Source organism: Schistocerca cancellata, chromosome 7 (genome assembly GCF_023864275.1).
Source record: "Schistocerca cancellata isolate TAMUIC-IGC-003103 chromosome 7, iqSchCanc2.1, whole genome shotgun sequence".
NCBI lineage: Eukaryota > Metazoa > Arthropoda > Insecta > Orthoptera > Acrididae > Schistocerca > Schistocerca cancellata.
In genome coordinates this window covers 183,461,275-183,476,490 of record NC_064632.1, presented here as the reverse complement: position 1 = coordinate 183,476,490, position 15,216 = coordinate 183,461,275, and the positions used below count along the sequence as shown (strand labels likewise).

Sequence of the window (15,216 nt, the reverse complement as noted above, 5' to 3'; positions counted from 1 at the left end):
CTTTCAAAAGCCAGATGAAAAAATTCCTTTGTGATTTTTCCACAGATGACGCTCTGCTGCAATTTCTGAGTTCTTATTGTTTCACGCCTCTGGGTGATCGCAGCCCTGCTGAACTCTTGCATGGCCACCAACCGCGCACTCTACTGCACCTGCTTCACCCTGTCAGGCCTTGTGCTGTGTCCCCTAGTGCGGGAAAATACTCGGTGGGTGCCGATGTGTGGGCACGAGGTTATGGATCTCGCCCTAAATGGATTCCAGGGGTGGTCAAGGCTCTTCGCGGCCGCTGACTTTGTGAAATATGGACGGACGACGGCATGGTTGTTTGCCATTACGACCAGATGCGCCCACGAGTGGTGGCAACGCCGGTGCCACCGCCCCTTCCTTCGCCTCCACCAGCCCGAGACGCCAGTCCTATCGCTGCTGCCGATCTACCATACGTGTTGATGCAGCCGACGTCGCTACCGCTTCCGAGTACGCCGGACCCGGCCCCAGTCGCGACGCTGCCTTCTCCGGGACCCATCTCGCTGGAGCACACCCCCAGGTCCACGACACCTATGGATGCTGCTCCGGAGTTTTCCCCCATCATCTCGTCCGGGAGGCACGTTCCACGCACGAGCTTCCATCCTGGACATTTTCGACCATACTCTTGTGTCTCTCCGTGGGATCTTCTCGGGGCCTCACAAGAGGCCATGGATGTCTCCGCACTGTCCATGTCTCCAAGGAAGTGAATGTTTTTTTTTTTTCAAGGGGGAAAAATGTTGTGACAGTGCCACGACATTTAACAGTGCCGCCACGACAGTACGCGCAAACGGCGAGAGAGGCGCTCCGCAACCTAGCTACGAACAGTGCCGGCCGCATGCCACGGCACGGCAGTCGAATGAGAGATACCGAGTTGTTATCATGTAACCAGCTATTGTTTCTAAGTGAGTGTGTTTGAATATCCACACAACTATTGGGGATTAAAGGTTATAACAGTATTATTAGTTAAAGAAGGTAGGACAATTAGGATTTTTGTCCCAATGATAAGATCATTAGAGATGAAGCACAAGTTTGGATTGGGGAAGTATACTGGCTGTGTGTTTTTCAAAGGAACTATTCTGTGATTGCCTTAAGCAATTTAAGGAAACCACAGAAAATCTAAATATGTGTGGTCACTCAGGAGTGTGAATAAAAATCCTCCTGAGTACAGGTCCAGTGTCTTACCCCTGTGTTGCCTCACTCCATGTTATTAGCTGAGTAAAGTGTGATGTCATTAGCAATATATTACTTTCTTGGATTTATGTTAGGGTCAGATAACAGAAAATCCATTATAATTAGACAAGCTTACTGTTACAAATGACTGCAGAAGTGATATCATGCAGAGATCTAACATTTAAAGATTTCATTGGGGATGAGACAATAAAATACAGCATTTTAGATAGTAGTGGTGTGGTTACACCAGAATGTGTCTATTAGGTATGAAGCTTTACTTGTGAGAATAGATAACTTTGGGCTACTTTCACCATTAATACAGCAGATGCACAACTATAGAACAATACTTTGTTTTTCAGCAAGACAAGACTCCAAAAAGAGCAAGGAGATAATGAGAGAGACAAAGCACAGGGCAGAAAAGAAGGAAAATGCTCCTGCACAGTATAAGGTAAGAGAGCCATCAGTGTTTATACATAGGAGCAGGATGTTTACTAAAGTCAGAGTTGTACAAATCTCAGCCTTTATTGTCAATTCAAAAAGAAATATTCTAAGTTGCTGGTCTATCTCTCCTCCTCCATCATTGTAATAGTCATCATCATCATCATCATCATCATCATCATCATCAAACAGTAGAAAACTGCTTCAATCCAGTTTAATTCTGTATTTTTTTTTAATGCATAATAATATAACTGCAGATCACATTCACTCTGCACTCTAGATGTAAGGGCTAAAACCCTAAGAATATGGTGATTATATATCTGTCAGTACAGCAACTGGCCGGCCGGTGTGGCCGTGCGATTAAAGGTGCTTCAGTCTGGAACCGCGTGACCGCTCCGGTCGCAGGTTCGAATCCTGCCCCGGGCTTGGATGTGTGTGATGTCCTTAGGTTAGTTAGGTTTAATTAGTTCTAAGTTCTAGGTGACTGATGACCTCAGAAGTTAAGTCGCATAGTGCTCAGAGCCATTTGAACCATTTAGTACAGCAACTGACTGTGGTCTATGTTACCTCTGGTACAAGGGTTATCTTTGGATTACTCTCAGTCTTGAGTTATCTGTGTTTGTTTATGAATGTGTAGTTCCATTACTAGAAATAAAAAGTAATTCTGTACACTTTAGTTTTGTGAACATTGTTTTATGTCAAATGTATGCATTATGCATACAATATGTGACCCTGACAGTAGAGAAACAAGTATAAGTGTGAACAGTTTATTTTGTGGATAGTTAAATAGATCACTGCAACAATAACAGATACTCACAAGAAGTTGTGCATCATTAATGATGAGACTGAAGATATTTGCAACAAAATCCAGGTTTTTGAGCTCTTCATTCCTACAGTGGAAAAAAAGTGAATGCACTCTGGTGCAAAGAGCTGAATCCTAAAACAGATCTCGACCCCACATCAGTTCTGTGAATGCAGGGAACAGTTCCAATGTGCACCACCATGTGTTTGATCTTTTCACTATGCCAAGAAGTGATGTTAAGCCAGATCTGAAAATATTGATTATTCCAGTGTTTTCTTCCGGGTTGTGACTGCCCTCAGGATCAATAATCTGCCTGTCAGTCAGTTCTTCTGTACCACATTTGCAGTTATGACCCCACTGCTTATGCTCGACCATCCATGAATCTGGTTTGTGATCACAGGAAATATTTTCAAAAACCAATCATGAACAATTTATGCTAGTGATCAGCAATTTACATCAGCAGGCAACAGCATTGGTGTCAAACACTATTGTGCACTTACCATATCATCAACTTTACCATGGTTTAGAAATTGAATTAATTTCTCGCTGCACCAAATTGTCAGACCAAAGGCTGAGAGAAGTGGTTTATAAAGAAGAAAAAAACAGTGACAAAAACCATTCTGGATTTTGGTGGCAGCTACAAGGCACGATAGACACAATTACAGTTTTGGACAATTTGCTATAGCATATTTGGCATAGTAGCTGCCGTAACAATTGAAAATAGCATTGGTAGTGCCTGGTGATTAATCAACAGACACGTTTCTAAGACTGGCCAATAGAATATACACAAAATTAGAGTTGCCAGTAAAAGTTGCTATGACATTTTTGGCAGATGATATGCCAGCTGACCCCACTAGGTGAAGCTGAACTCACCCGAAGAGACAACACTGGACTGTGCAACCATCATGCCCCACCACCTTCAAGCTTTTCTAAAGAGATCCGGAATTCATACACTGCAGTTGAGATGCTGGGCAGATATCTTCGAGCGCTGCAGCACGGGGAGAACATAGCGATCAGCTATGATCTCAACACAATGCAGTCCTATACCACCAAGATTACTGATGATATGGGGACAACATTAATAGTATTTTCTGATACTACAAGCATTTCAGTCCAGCTGCATCAAAATGCACAAAACTAGTCACCTAGCAGATGACTAATGTGATCTGGATTAGGTGTGACAGATTGCAAGTTGAACGAGAAATGCTGGCAGTCAGAGACATGAGAGAAACAACAGATGGAATCGGCAGGCAGAGTAAACAAACTGCACCACAACAATTGGTATGTCCACAGCAGCTGTATGATACTAAACGAGCTCTAAGAACACTACAGCCAACGATGCACTCCATTGCATCACAGCTGTTGTGCATAGATTGGATGAAATAAATGTTCCATATGCATTGAACTTGTACTCATCTATGTAACTCATAGGTATGATCTTGTAGAACAGATGTTGCCCTTATGGCAGCCAAACACAAAGTGAGCACTACTTGCTCTTGAAGCCCCTTCCTAACTCCCTGCCTTAGTTCACATCTACCAGGTACCTGGGGGTGTGTTCTTTACACCATATACAATAAAATATACACTGAGGTGACAAAAGTAATGGGATACCTTGTAATAGTGTGTCAGACCTCTTTTTGCTTGGTGGGGTGCAGTAACTTGACTCGGCATGGACTCAACAAGTCACTGGACGCCCCTGCAGGGAAATATTGAGTGATGCTGCCTCAATAGCTGCCCATAATAGTAAAAGTGTTGCCCATGCAGGGTTTTATGCATGAACTGATCTCGATTATGTTTGATGGGATTCATATTGGGTGACATGGGAAGCCAAATCAAATCATTTGCTCGAATTGTCCAGAATGTTCTTCAAACCAACTGCGAGTAATTGTGCCTGGTGACGTGGCATATTGTCATCCATGAAAAGTCCGTCTTTGTGGGAACATGAAGTCCATGAATGGCTGCAAATTGTCTCCAAGTAGCCGAACATAACCAGAACCCAGTCCTTTCCATGGAAACACAGCCTGCACCTTTATGGAGCCACTGCCAGCTTTCAGTTCTTTGTTGACAACTTGGGTCTATGGCTTCGTGGGGTCTGTGCCACACTCAAACCCTATCATCACCACTTACCAACTGAAATCGGGAGTTGTTTGAACAGGCCACAGTTTTGCAGGTGTTTAGGGTCCAACTGATATGGTCACGAGCTCAGGGGAGGTGCTGCAGGTGGTCTTGTACTGTTAGCAAAGGCACTTGTATCAGTTGTCTGATGCCATAGCCCACTGATGCCAAATTTTGTCGCACTGTCCTAACACATACACTCCTTGTACATCACAAGTTGATTTCAGTGGGTATTTCATGCAGTGTTGCTTGACTGTTACCACTGACACGTCTACACACCGCTGCTCTCGATCGTTAACTGAAGGCTGTCGGTCACTGCATTGCCTGTGGTAAGAGGTAATGCTTGAAATGTGGTATTCTTGGCACACTCTTGACACTGTGGATCTCAGAATATAAAATTCACTAACGATTTCCGAAATGGAATATCCCGTGTGTCTAGCACCAACTGCCATTCCATATTCAGAGTCTGTTAACTCCCGTCGTGCGACCATAATCACATCAAAAATGTTTTCACATGAATCATCTGAGTAAAAATGACTGCATGCCAATTCACTGCCCTTTTGTACCTTGTGTGCGTGATACTACTGCCATCATATAGTGGAGATGCTGAGTCGCAGAAAGGCACAACAATAAATTTAGTTTTCGGCCCACAAGGCCTTTGTCAAAAGTAGACAACGGACACACACACACACACACACACACACACACACACACACACACACATGACTGAAGTCCCTGGCTCCAGCTGCCAGAGACTGTGTGGGTGTGTGGGTGTGGGGTCTACTTTTGGCAAAGACCTTGTTGGCGGAAAGCGAACTTTCTGACAGTCCTATTGTTGTGCCTTTCTGTGACTCAGCATCTCTGCTATGCTACATGGTGAGTAGCAACTATCCTTCTCATTATATTGTTACATTTCATCTTGGATTTTACATTGTTTGGTACAACTGTCATCTGTATATGTGCATATCGCTATTCCATGACTTTTGTCATCTCAACGTATGTCTGACCATATACTGAACTGTGTTTTAATGGTAGCTCTGACTTTTTCTGTCACTGTTAATCCCCCCCCATCCTGAAATTTTGATGTGAATAAAATGAATAGTAATATTTTAACAGATGGGTGCTGCCCATAATATAAGTAATGTTGAAACAAGAAATAAAGTGATATTATAAGTAGTAACATCTTCAGCTTTTGTAGTCCTTTCTTCCTCAGTTGCATGCAATATTACAGTGTATTGTTATTTTTACTTGTTGACTGTCTCTCATTAGATGTAGCTAGACGGCAGTTGATCTAAATCTCCTGGTTTCACATCATCCTCACTGTTCCCAATTGTTGCATCTGATTTCGCTAGGAAAGATTTCATCATTTTCTACATTATTAAAGAAAAAAAATCTGCTACATCTTCACATGAATCGCTGTCAACTTTACCATTAAGTATGCGCATTAATCCCTGATACTTTCACTCTCAAGCATACATTCAAATTACTTGGCTGCTGCAAATATGCATCTTTACCTTGCTCTAACATGGAACTTGACTTGCTAGCTGTCCTCTTGATCTTACCCCTATCTCGCCGTTCAATCTTACGCATTTGCTTGAGTTACTTTCTCTCGCTGACTTCAGCTTGTTTTTGTCACTTCCTACCATACACAAAGTACTTCCCATTGATTGGATGTTTTTCTGAACTTCAGTTTCTTGATCTTTTATATTCAGTTTAATTTCATTTCATTTACCATTCATTTTCACCAAAGCTTGCAGAATTAAATTTACAGGATCCATATTCGTTTCAGAACTATTAGTGCACCTTCACCGATTTCAGTATCTGAAAATTTACAGACAATGACAACTTCATTAACACAATTTTCCCCTGTTCATTTGTTTTTAAATCCTCACTAAACACAACACAAGACACGAAACCACACTTCTGCCTAAGACAGTTCATTGTGTATCATTTATACTCATCTGTTTAAGTTCTACTGCTTCCCAAAAGATTTATGGTGGAGCCAGTGAGTTGCTGTGCCGCTGTCACTGCCACCCAGTTGATGCAGCAATTTGCAGGGTTTCTCGCGATGCGGTGTGGACTGTTACTGCTGCTCGTTGGCACTGTATGGTTATGCTGGCATTTTATCCGCACCAAACCTGCTGTGGCTTGCGATGTCACTTCCTAAGTCGTTTGGACTTAAAAACGACCATTCTGCATTTCTCGTCATCTGCATACTCTTTTGATTTTGATCATTAAACAATCGCAACTAATGGTTTGTCAGCAAATTCTTCAGCAGGTCCCTGACAGACAGCCTTTGCTAGACATATTATTAAGTTTGCACACATTTTTTTTTTTAAAGCAGAACTGTCATTTGAAAAATATTTGTGATTGTTACCAATAAGTTCAACATGCACTGGACACATTTATTCAGCTTATAGGCAAGTTGTTTCCAGTATGAAATTTTCACTCTGCAGTGGAATGTGCACTGATATGAAACTTCGTGGCAGCTTAAAACTGTGTACCACACTGAGACTCGAACTTGATACCTTTGCCTTTCGTGAGCAAGTGCCCCCTACCAACTGAGCTACCCAAGCGTAAGTCATGATCCATCCTCACAGCTTCACTTCTGGAGGTACTTCACCTCCTGCCTTCCAAATGTTTCAGAAGCTCTTCTGCAAAACTTGCCGAACTAGCACTCATGGAAGAAAGGATATTTCAGAGACTTGGCTTAGCCATTGCCTGGGGGATGTTTCACAAAGAAAGTTTCACTCTGCAGCAGAGTTTCACACAGCAGGCTTTAGGTTCTGAGATTGTGGCCATGTGTGTGCGAGCTGTGCTTGTGTGAATGTGTGTTTTCTGTTGCAGAAGAAGAACTTTGTCCAAAAGCCTTTAATATTTCAGCAATCCATTCCATTGTGCCTGTGTGTGTTGCTCAGTGCTGTTCCTATATGGTGAGTAGCAGCCTATCCTTTCTACATTGCTGCTGATTCCTCGTGGACTTTCTGTTGTACAAGGTTGAAAGAAACAGATTGCAGATGTCAGGCAGTTAGCTTGGACCTCGGTCAACATAACCTCATTCAAACATTAGTCGACTTGTGTCTGCATCAAAAGTTGTTCTTGATTGAAAATGTCAGTTTACGGGCCTAATTCTCGTCATTTGCGGGAGGTGTTACTGCTTTGTTTCAGTATGAAGAAAACAGTGGCCGAGTCTCATCAAATGCTCTCAAGTATGCATGGTAAGTATGCTATTAGTGAAAGAACGTGTCGTGAGTGGTTTCAACACTTCAAGAACGGCGATTTTAACGTCGTAGACAGGCATGGTGGTGGAAGAGAGTATGTTTTCGAAGATGCAGAATTGGAGACTTTGCTGTGTGAAGACTCACGTTAAAGTCAAGAAGAATTGGTACGATTAGTGGGAGTGACACAGCAATCCATTTCAAAACGTCTCAAAGCTATGGGCATGATTCAGAAAGAAGGAACTTGCTTCGGGCAAAAACGGAAGGGATTTCTGCATCGCATTGTGACTGGGGACGAAAAATGGGTTCATTACCATAACCCTAAATGCAAAAAAACATGCAGCCATGCTTCCACATCGACAGCCAAGCTGAATATACACAGCTCCAAGATCATGCTCTGCATTTGGTGGGACCTGCTCAGCGTCATGTACTGTGAGGTGTTAAAACCAAGTGAAACAATCGTAGGTGCTCGTTATCAAAAGCAATTAATGCGTCTGAGCAGAACATTAAAAGACAAACGGTCGCAATACAGCGAGAGGCACAATAAAGTGATTTTGCAGCACGACAGCGCTCGAACCCATGTTGCAAAAGAGTTCAAAATGTTCTTGGAAATGTTAAAATGGGAAGTCCTACCCCACCCGCCGTATTCTCCAAACATTGCTCACTCTGATTATCACCTGTTTAGATCAAAGGCGCATGGCCTGGCTGATCAACACTTCCGATCTCATGAAGAAGTCACGAATTGGATCGATTCGTGGATCGCTTCAAAAGATGAACAATTTTTTCGACATGTGATTCGTACACTGCACGAAAGATGGGAGAAAGTTGTGACTTTGAATGATACATGTGTAACCAATTTGTTTTATTAAAGCCTCAGATGCTGGGTAAAAAACGGCCGAAGCAAAGTTGTATATATTGTAGCAACCTACTTTTTTAAGCTCAAATGTTAGGATCTGACACAGCTTGAAGAATCTTCATTATGATCCCATCCAAACTTTTTCGTATGTTGATATTGCACTGTTTGATACTGACACTGAATAGTGACACTTGCATAAATCCAGGGTGTTATCGTCCCGGGACAACCGGTAAAGGTTCAAATGGCTCTGAGCACTATGGGACTTAACGTCTGAAGTCATCAGTCCCCTAGAACTTAGAACTACTTAAACCTAACTAACCTAAGGACATCACACACACCCATGCCTGAGGCAGGATTCGAACCAGCGGTCGCGCGGTTCCAGACTGTAGTGCCTAGAACCGCTCGGCCACCCCGGCCGGCTAAGTGGTAAAGGCCCGGGATTTTTTTCATCCAGGAGAAAATCGAAAAAAACACAGGAATGTTTTAATGTTGTAGTTTTCAGTTAAATTTTTGTAATTTTCTCTGGTAAGAACTTATAACAAAGAATATACTGGTAATTGTATCCTGCTACTGCAGAATAATATCACAGCAATAAAACACACGAGAGAAAAAATAAAACTTAAGTTGCAAAGGAAATGCGCCATTTACAACAAAATGTAGTGCACACACAAGTGTCTGCCAACTGCAAAATGTGTGAAAGGCTTTAGGACGAAGACTATGCAATACTTGGTAAGTACAGACTGCTTCCAGTGAGCGTGATGTTACAACTTTACATTAGGTTCGTTCGAGCAATTGAGTCGCGTATGAGCGGTACCTTTTCACGCTTCTGGCTATTGTTAGACGTATCGGCATTAGCAACAGGCAGTTAGATGCTACCCGGAAATCTTTTTACTGGCACGCCACGTGATACAATACATGTTTAAGTTCAGTGATTGTGTTGTCCTCTAAGATTACAGGTCTCGTGTCAAATGAAAACAAAACGGATTTCTGTGGCCAGGAATTACCAAGTGAATTATAATTTATTCACATAATTACGGAAGGCTAAAGTATGTTATTAATTTCAGTTTTCTGATTTTGTTTTATTTCCGCATTTTTGGGAGTCAGATATGAGTCGCCTTGCAGAACAATGAAGTTATTTTTGTCTGTGTGCTAAAGAAATTTGGCTTTTATTAAACTTTTTCGCAGAGGCACGCAATTTATTTGAAAAGAAGTGTTTGTTCCACACTATGGGCTAGTTTCAACTGTTCCCTGAATTTCAAATGCACGTTTTCATCTTGTGACACGTATGTCATTATGCCATGATAAAGAACCAAACATGAGATAATACAGTACTGGCACTCAAAGAAAATTTACGTCCCAAAAAGCTCAATATCAGGTTGGTGCCTACTTCATTGTGACGTGGCCAGCTGCAGTTCACACGTAAAAAGGACAAGCAGAGGAGCAACACAGCTTCGAATGTCATTTCATTTTTAAGCAGAATGACATAATACAGTACTAGACGAAAACCACAACACGTTATCGTTTTTAGCTAACGTGCTATTGTAATTAAAAACAAGAATGATGAAAATTCATGACTTAACTGCAGGGTAATATTTTTTTCATAAGCTTTGTTTAACGTAAGAAATTATTGAAGGATTTCACCGTATATGATATTGAAGCCACTGAAGATATTACAATCTATCTGGTAATCTCATAGCACCTTCCTTATCCGAATGCGAGAAATACATTTCAGTTCTGGAAGTGTCACCTGCTCCTTTGATAACGATCCTATTAACAAACAACAGAATTCACGAAGCCAACAGGCGTAGCATTTTTTCTTCTTTTATGGTGAGCCGTTTTATATCCCGCCAGCGTTCGGCAGTGGCGTGTGTAAAAGCTACGTGCATTAGTTCCAGTACATCTTGCAGCTTAAGCCTTGTTACTTTTCGGGCCATATCCCGCAGCTTTGTTCCAGATCAGATCTGTTGGGTACATATTGTAATGTTACAGTAGCAAATGTAAAAATGTATCATTTGTATGATGTGCTCGATGCTGTGAAAATGATTGTTTTTCACTTTTCTACGATACTTATCTACCTCTGTGGTACAAACGATGGACATAGTCCAAATAAACAGGATTTGGTTTTTCATTTTTGCCTTAAAAAATTAAACTTTTCTTAATTTAAAAAACTTTTACGAGCAGTCTTTCATAAAACATCGATAACTAAGAATTTGTATTTGAAATGGAAACAAGAATTTTGCGTCCAATATGTAATTAGAAACAAGAAGACGTGCATTATTAAAAAAAAAAATGACGATGAGTTTTATAATTACGAGATGTAAGTATTTCAAAATTGAACGAAAAAAAGAAAAACGATATTAGGGATACTTAAACCTACGCTCGTATAACCACATTATTTTCACATTCCTTTACGCTACGGACTGCGCTACACGTTCAATGAGAAAATCAATCAACTGCTGTTTGTACACCACTGGGAAACCTTCAGAGCCCACTACCTCTGTAAATTTATGAAAAACATTAAGAACAGCCCATTTCTCGGCAATTTTTAACCGTGTTCCATGCTCAGTCTCAGCCATTTCGTACTGCGCATTAACAGCGCGACAATCAGAGCACAACGTTACGGAAACTGTGACTACACGATTTTTGAAATAAAAACTACGTAGCTAAGCGTGAGTAAGAAAAACGTCGATGGCTGTTAATACATTTGAATATCTTATAGTTTCAAGAGCGTAATAACACTAGTGTACGTGTGCTGCGGCTTCTGTCCGATCATCGTGTTGTAAGGTTTTAATGCTTTATATCGTCGCTAGGCAATGAAAACCTCGTAACTCCATCTGACAATGAAATACACGTAACTCCATTACCAAATGTAGACAATTATGCCACATAGCCTGTTGAAGCCTTCCTTCTTTGAGTTGAACGGTGTCGCCATCTAGCGGCAATAATGAAAAACTCACATCTCCAGCGATATGTACAGGGTGTACAGAAAAGGGCTCCCTGATTTCAAAATTAAATATCTCAAAAACAAAGATCGATAGAGGAATGCAGTAAACGGTATGTTTATTGTGAAAGCTGTAAGAAGTTTATACAGCAGTTTGAAATAATAGTTACAAAAGCTGCTAACAGATGGCGCTGTAATCGCCATACGTAATGCCTAGTATAAATAGTGATTAGTACACGCGAAAGACGACGAGTTGCTGAGATGTCCAGCCGCGAGAAGGACGTACCTGCGCTTGCTAGTGACGCGAAGGGTGTGGTAGATCGCCGTCCGGTCGCGCTTGCACCGTCGGCGGCTCCATCTGGCCCCTCACTTATGACGACCATGCTATGGCTATGGATTTGATGGACACAGCTCCGGAAACCTTGAAGACAGGGCTGTTTGCTCCACTCCCCAATTCTGAAGATGAGAGCTCTACCGCCCCTCAACCACGCGGACGAAACGGGAAACAGAAGAGGAGGGCAATAGCCGCGACGTCCGCTGTTCGCGGCTCGCCGATCGAGAAGAGGGCCAAGCAAGATTTTGCCCCTGATACCGACGGTTTTGTCCTAGCCCGGCGAACTCAAGACGCATGCAGTCATCGACGACGCTTCCAACTGCCGTCGCCAACTCATTCGACGCGCTCACTGACGCGCCAGACCAGCTGCTGCGCGATCCTGCGCCGAAGAAAGACTCCCATCTTCCGCCGGTGGTCCTCCAGTTTCGGCCGCCCTATGGGGAACTGCAGAAGTTGTTGCGCAGCTGGACAACAGCCGTGTACACCATGAAGCCTGCCAGGCGTGACCTGTACAGGGTCACACTCCGCACTGCTGACGATTATCGCCGGGTCACTCAGGAGGCGTCTGAGCGTGGCATCCCATTCTATACCCATGCTTCCGTACCTGACAAGGTCTTGAAGATTGTAATCCGTGACCTCCCGTTCAACATGGAAGCCGATCACCTGCATCGTGAACTCGCTGACCTGGGCTTCTACATCCGGGCAGTCATGAAGATGAAGTCGCCAAAATCATGCGATGATATGCCGCTCTTCCTGGTCATCTGCTCTGACACCATGGAGAACCGCAAACTCTACCAGTTGACGCGGGTCGCCGACGTTCTGGTTCAGACTGAAGATGTTCGCTCTTGGAGAGGCCCTGTGCAGTGCTTTCGCTGGCAGGGGATCAATCACACCGCGTGCCACTGCTCTATGCCGGACAGATGTGTTAAATGCGCCGGCACCCACGCAGGACGTGCATGCCCCCGTCCGCCCACCGAGAAGCCGACATGTGCACTCTGTGGCAGTGCTCACGTGGCCAGTTATCATGGGTGTGGAAGCGTGCCATCACTCGCCAACGTGGCCAAACACCAGTGCCACGTCCGAAGAAGCCAGCAAAGAGACGGCCCAGCGTCTCTTTCGCGACGGCAACGTCAGGGGCGCCCTCCGCCGTCCTGGCTGCGTCGGCTGCTCCTGCTCCTGCCGCATCCGAGTCCGTGCCGACACCTGAGGCTCCTGCGCCTCCACCATAGCTGCTAGTGGCGGACCCGGGTACTGCCTCTCCCGGGACGTCGGCCGGACCGCGCCCCGCCAACCGCCGTCGCAGGGGTCACCGCCCTGTGGTTACCCAGCGCTCAGCACTGTCAGTCGAGCAGCCCCAGGTGGACTCTCACAGCGAAGCAGCCATGCCTCCCCCTTCCAGCGACGGGGCTGCGCCAGCTGCCTCCACTGCTGACCTGGCCAACCTCGTCGCACAGCTCACTGCCCTGGTGATCAGTGCTACGAAGTTGATTGAAGTCCTGTCGCAGCAACTCACCGTTGCAGTGTCGATGGCCTCTCCGGTCCCGACCACTGTCAACACTCACCAGCTGCACCATGGGCAGCGTTAGGGGGCTCACGGTCGTCACGTGGAATGCCAACGGCATCCGCACTCAAGCTGGCGAACTTCGCCAATTTCTTCGAGATGAAGCCGTCGACGTCTGCCTTATCAACGAAACCCACCTTAAGCCTGGGGTCGACGTCAGGGCGGCAAACTACTCCAGCTATCGCACCGATCGACTGACGGCGGGTGGTGGGACAGCCCTTTACGTCCGCAATAGCATTCGTCATCACGTGATACAACTTCACCAATGGCAATGCTGGAGGCCACTGGTGTCGTCGTTCACACCTCGGCGGGCGCCATCACGTTCGTCACTGCCTATCGGCCGCCGTCTCGTCCCCTGGACCCTGCTGACATCAATGCTCTGCTCTCCTTGAGGGGGCAGGTGCTCGTCGCCGGGGACTTCAATAGTAAACATGTCTCCTGGAACTCCAGGATCACCAATGCCGCTGGCCGCTGCCTGCTCCGGGTAGCGGAACGTCACCATGCGCTTGTGGTGGGGCTGTACGACCTGACAATCTTCCCTGCCCGTGGCCTCCCGGATATAATCGACATCGCGGTCGTAAAGGGCATCCCTCATCAGATCACCGCCACGACGAGGACGGCACTGTCTTCTGATCATGTCCCAGTGGTTTTTTATATCGACCTAGACACCCTCCAACAGCCCAGGAGAGGCATCTCACTTGCTGGCATCGACTGGGACAGGTTTCAAGCAGCTGTGACGCACTCACTCGCCGCCGTGCTGCCCCCTGCGGAAGCTGGAGCGGACACAGCACTTTTGCACTTCGCGGCAACCACGATTGATGCTGCCACTATAGCAACGCCGCCCCGATTTTGCCCTCCGCCTGACTACTCCCGACAGCTGCCGCTGGACATCCTTGCGGCCATCACTGAGAAGAACCGGGCCTACCGGGAGTGGCAGAGAACAAGAAATGCCGACACCAAGCGCCTCCTCAACAGGATGCGTCGGGACATCCGGGCCGCCATTGACAACCATCGCAATCGCGACTGGACTAACAAGGTCGCCACCCTCTGTCTTGACGACGGCACAGCCTGGCAGACGATGAAGTGTTTCCTACGCCGCATGCATCGTATCCCTCCGCTGCTGGTCCATGGTCAGGCTGTCTGCGAACCAGCTGCGAAGGCTGATGCCCTCGCAGACGTCTTTGAGGCTGCATTTACGCCGATCGAAGACCCGACCTATGCTGTCCACGACGACCTGGTTGCTGACCGGCTCCCACGCTACTTGGAGGCACGCGCCGACGATGACGTCATTGAAAAGACGACGGCGGAGGAGGTGTCATCCATCCTGCGTGCCCTGAACCCCAAGAAAGTTGCGGGCCCAGACGAAGTTTCCAACGCCCTACTCCAGAAGTTGCCGCCGGTGGCTGTCACTCATCTTGCCGACGTCTTTAATGTAATCATCTGGTCCTGCAGTTTTCCTCAGTCCTGGAAGCATGCGGAGATCGTGGCGATTCCGAAGATGGGGAAAGATCTGCGTCAGCCCGTGAACTACAGACGTATTAGTTTACTGCCGGCCGTCTCCAAGGTCTTTGAAAGGGTACACATCAGGCAGCTGCAGCGCCACGTTGACAAGGAAGGCCTCCTGCCCGAAGAGCAGTTCGGCTTTCGCAGTTCGGCTTTGGTTCACCAACTCCTTCGGCTCGTGGAAGATGCGTTCGTCGCCCTCGAGCAGCGCGATTTCTTCGGCACGGTGTTCCTGGACGTGTCGCGTGCTTTCGACA

General features: G+C 45.6%; 1 protein-coding gene across 5 annotated transcripts in view; it reads left to right on the top strand.

The window, feature by feature from the left end:
• Nucleotides 1–15,216, top strand: part of LOC126092628 (triple QxxK/R motif-containing protein-like) — a 71,374-nt gene that overhangs the window by 43,041 nt on the left and 13,117 nt on the right. For all 5 annotated transcript variants that reach the window (XM_049908347.1, XM_049908349.1, XM_049908348.1 and 2 more), the window contains exon 3: nucleotides 1,551–1,639. In XM_049908347.1, coding sequence (XP_049764304.1) covers nucleotides 1,551–1,639 — 89 coding nt within the window. The remainder of the gene's footprint in view (nucleotides 1–1,550; nucleotides 1,640–15,216) is intronic.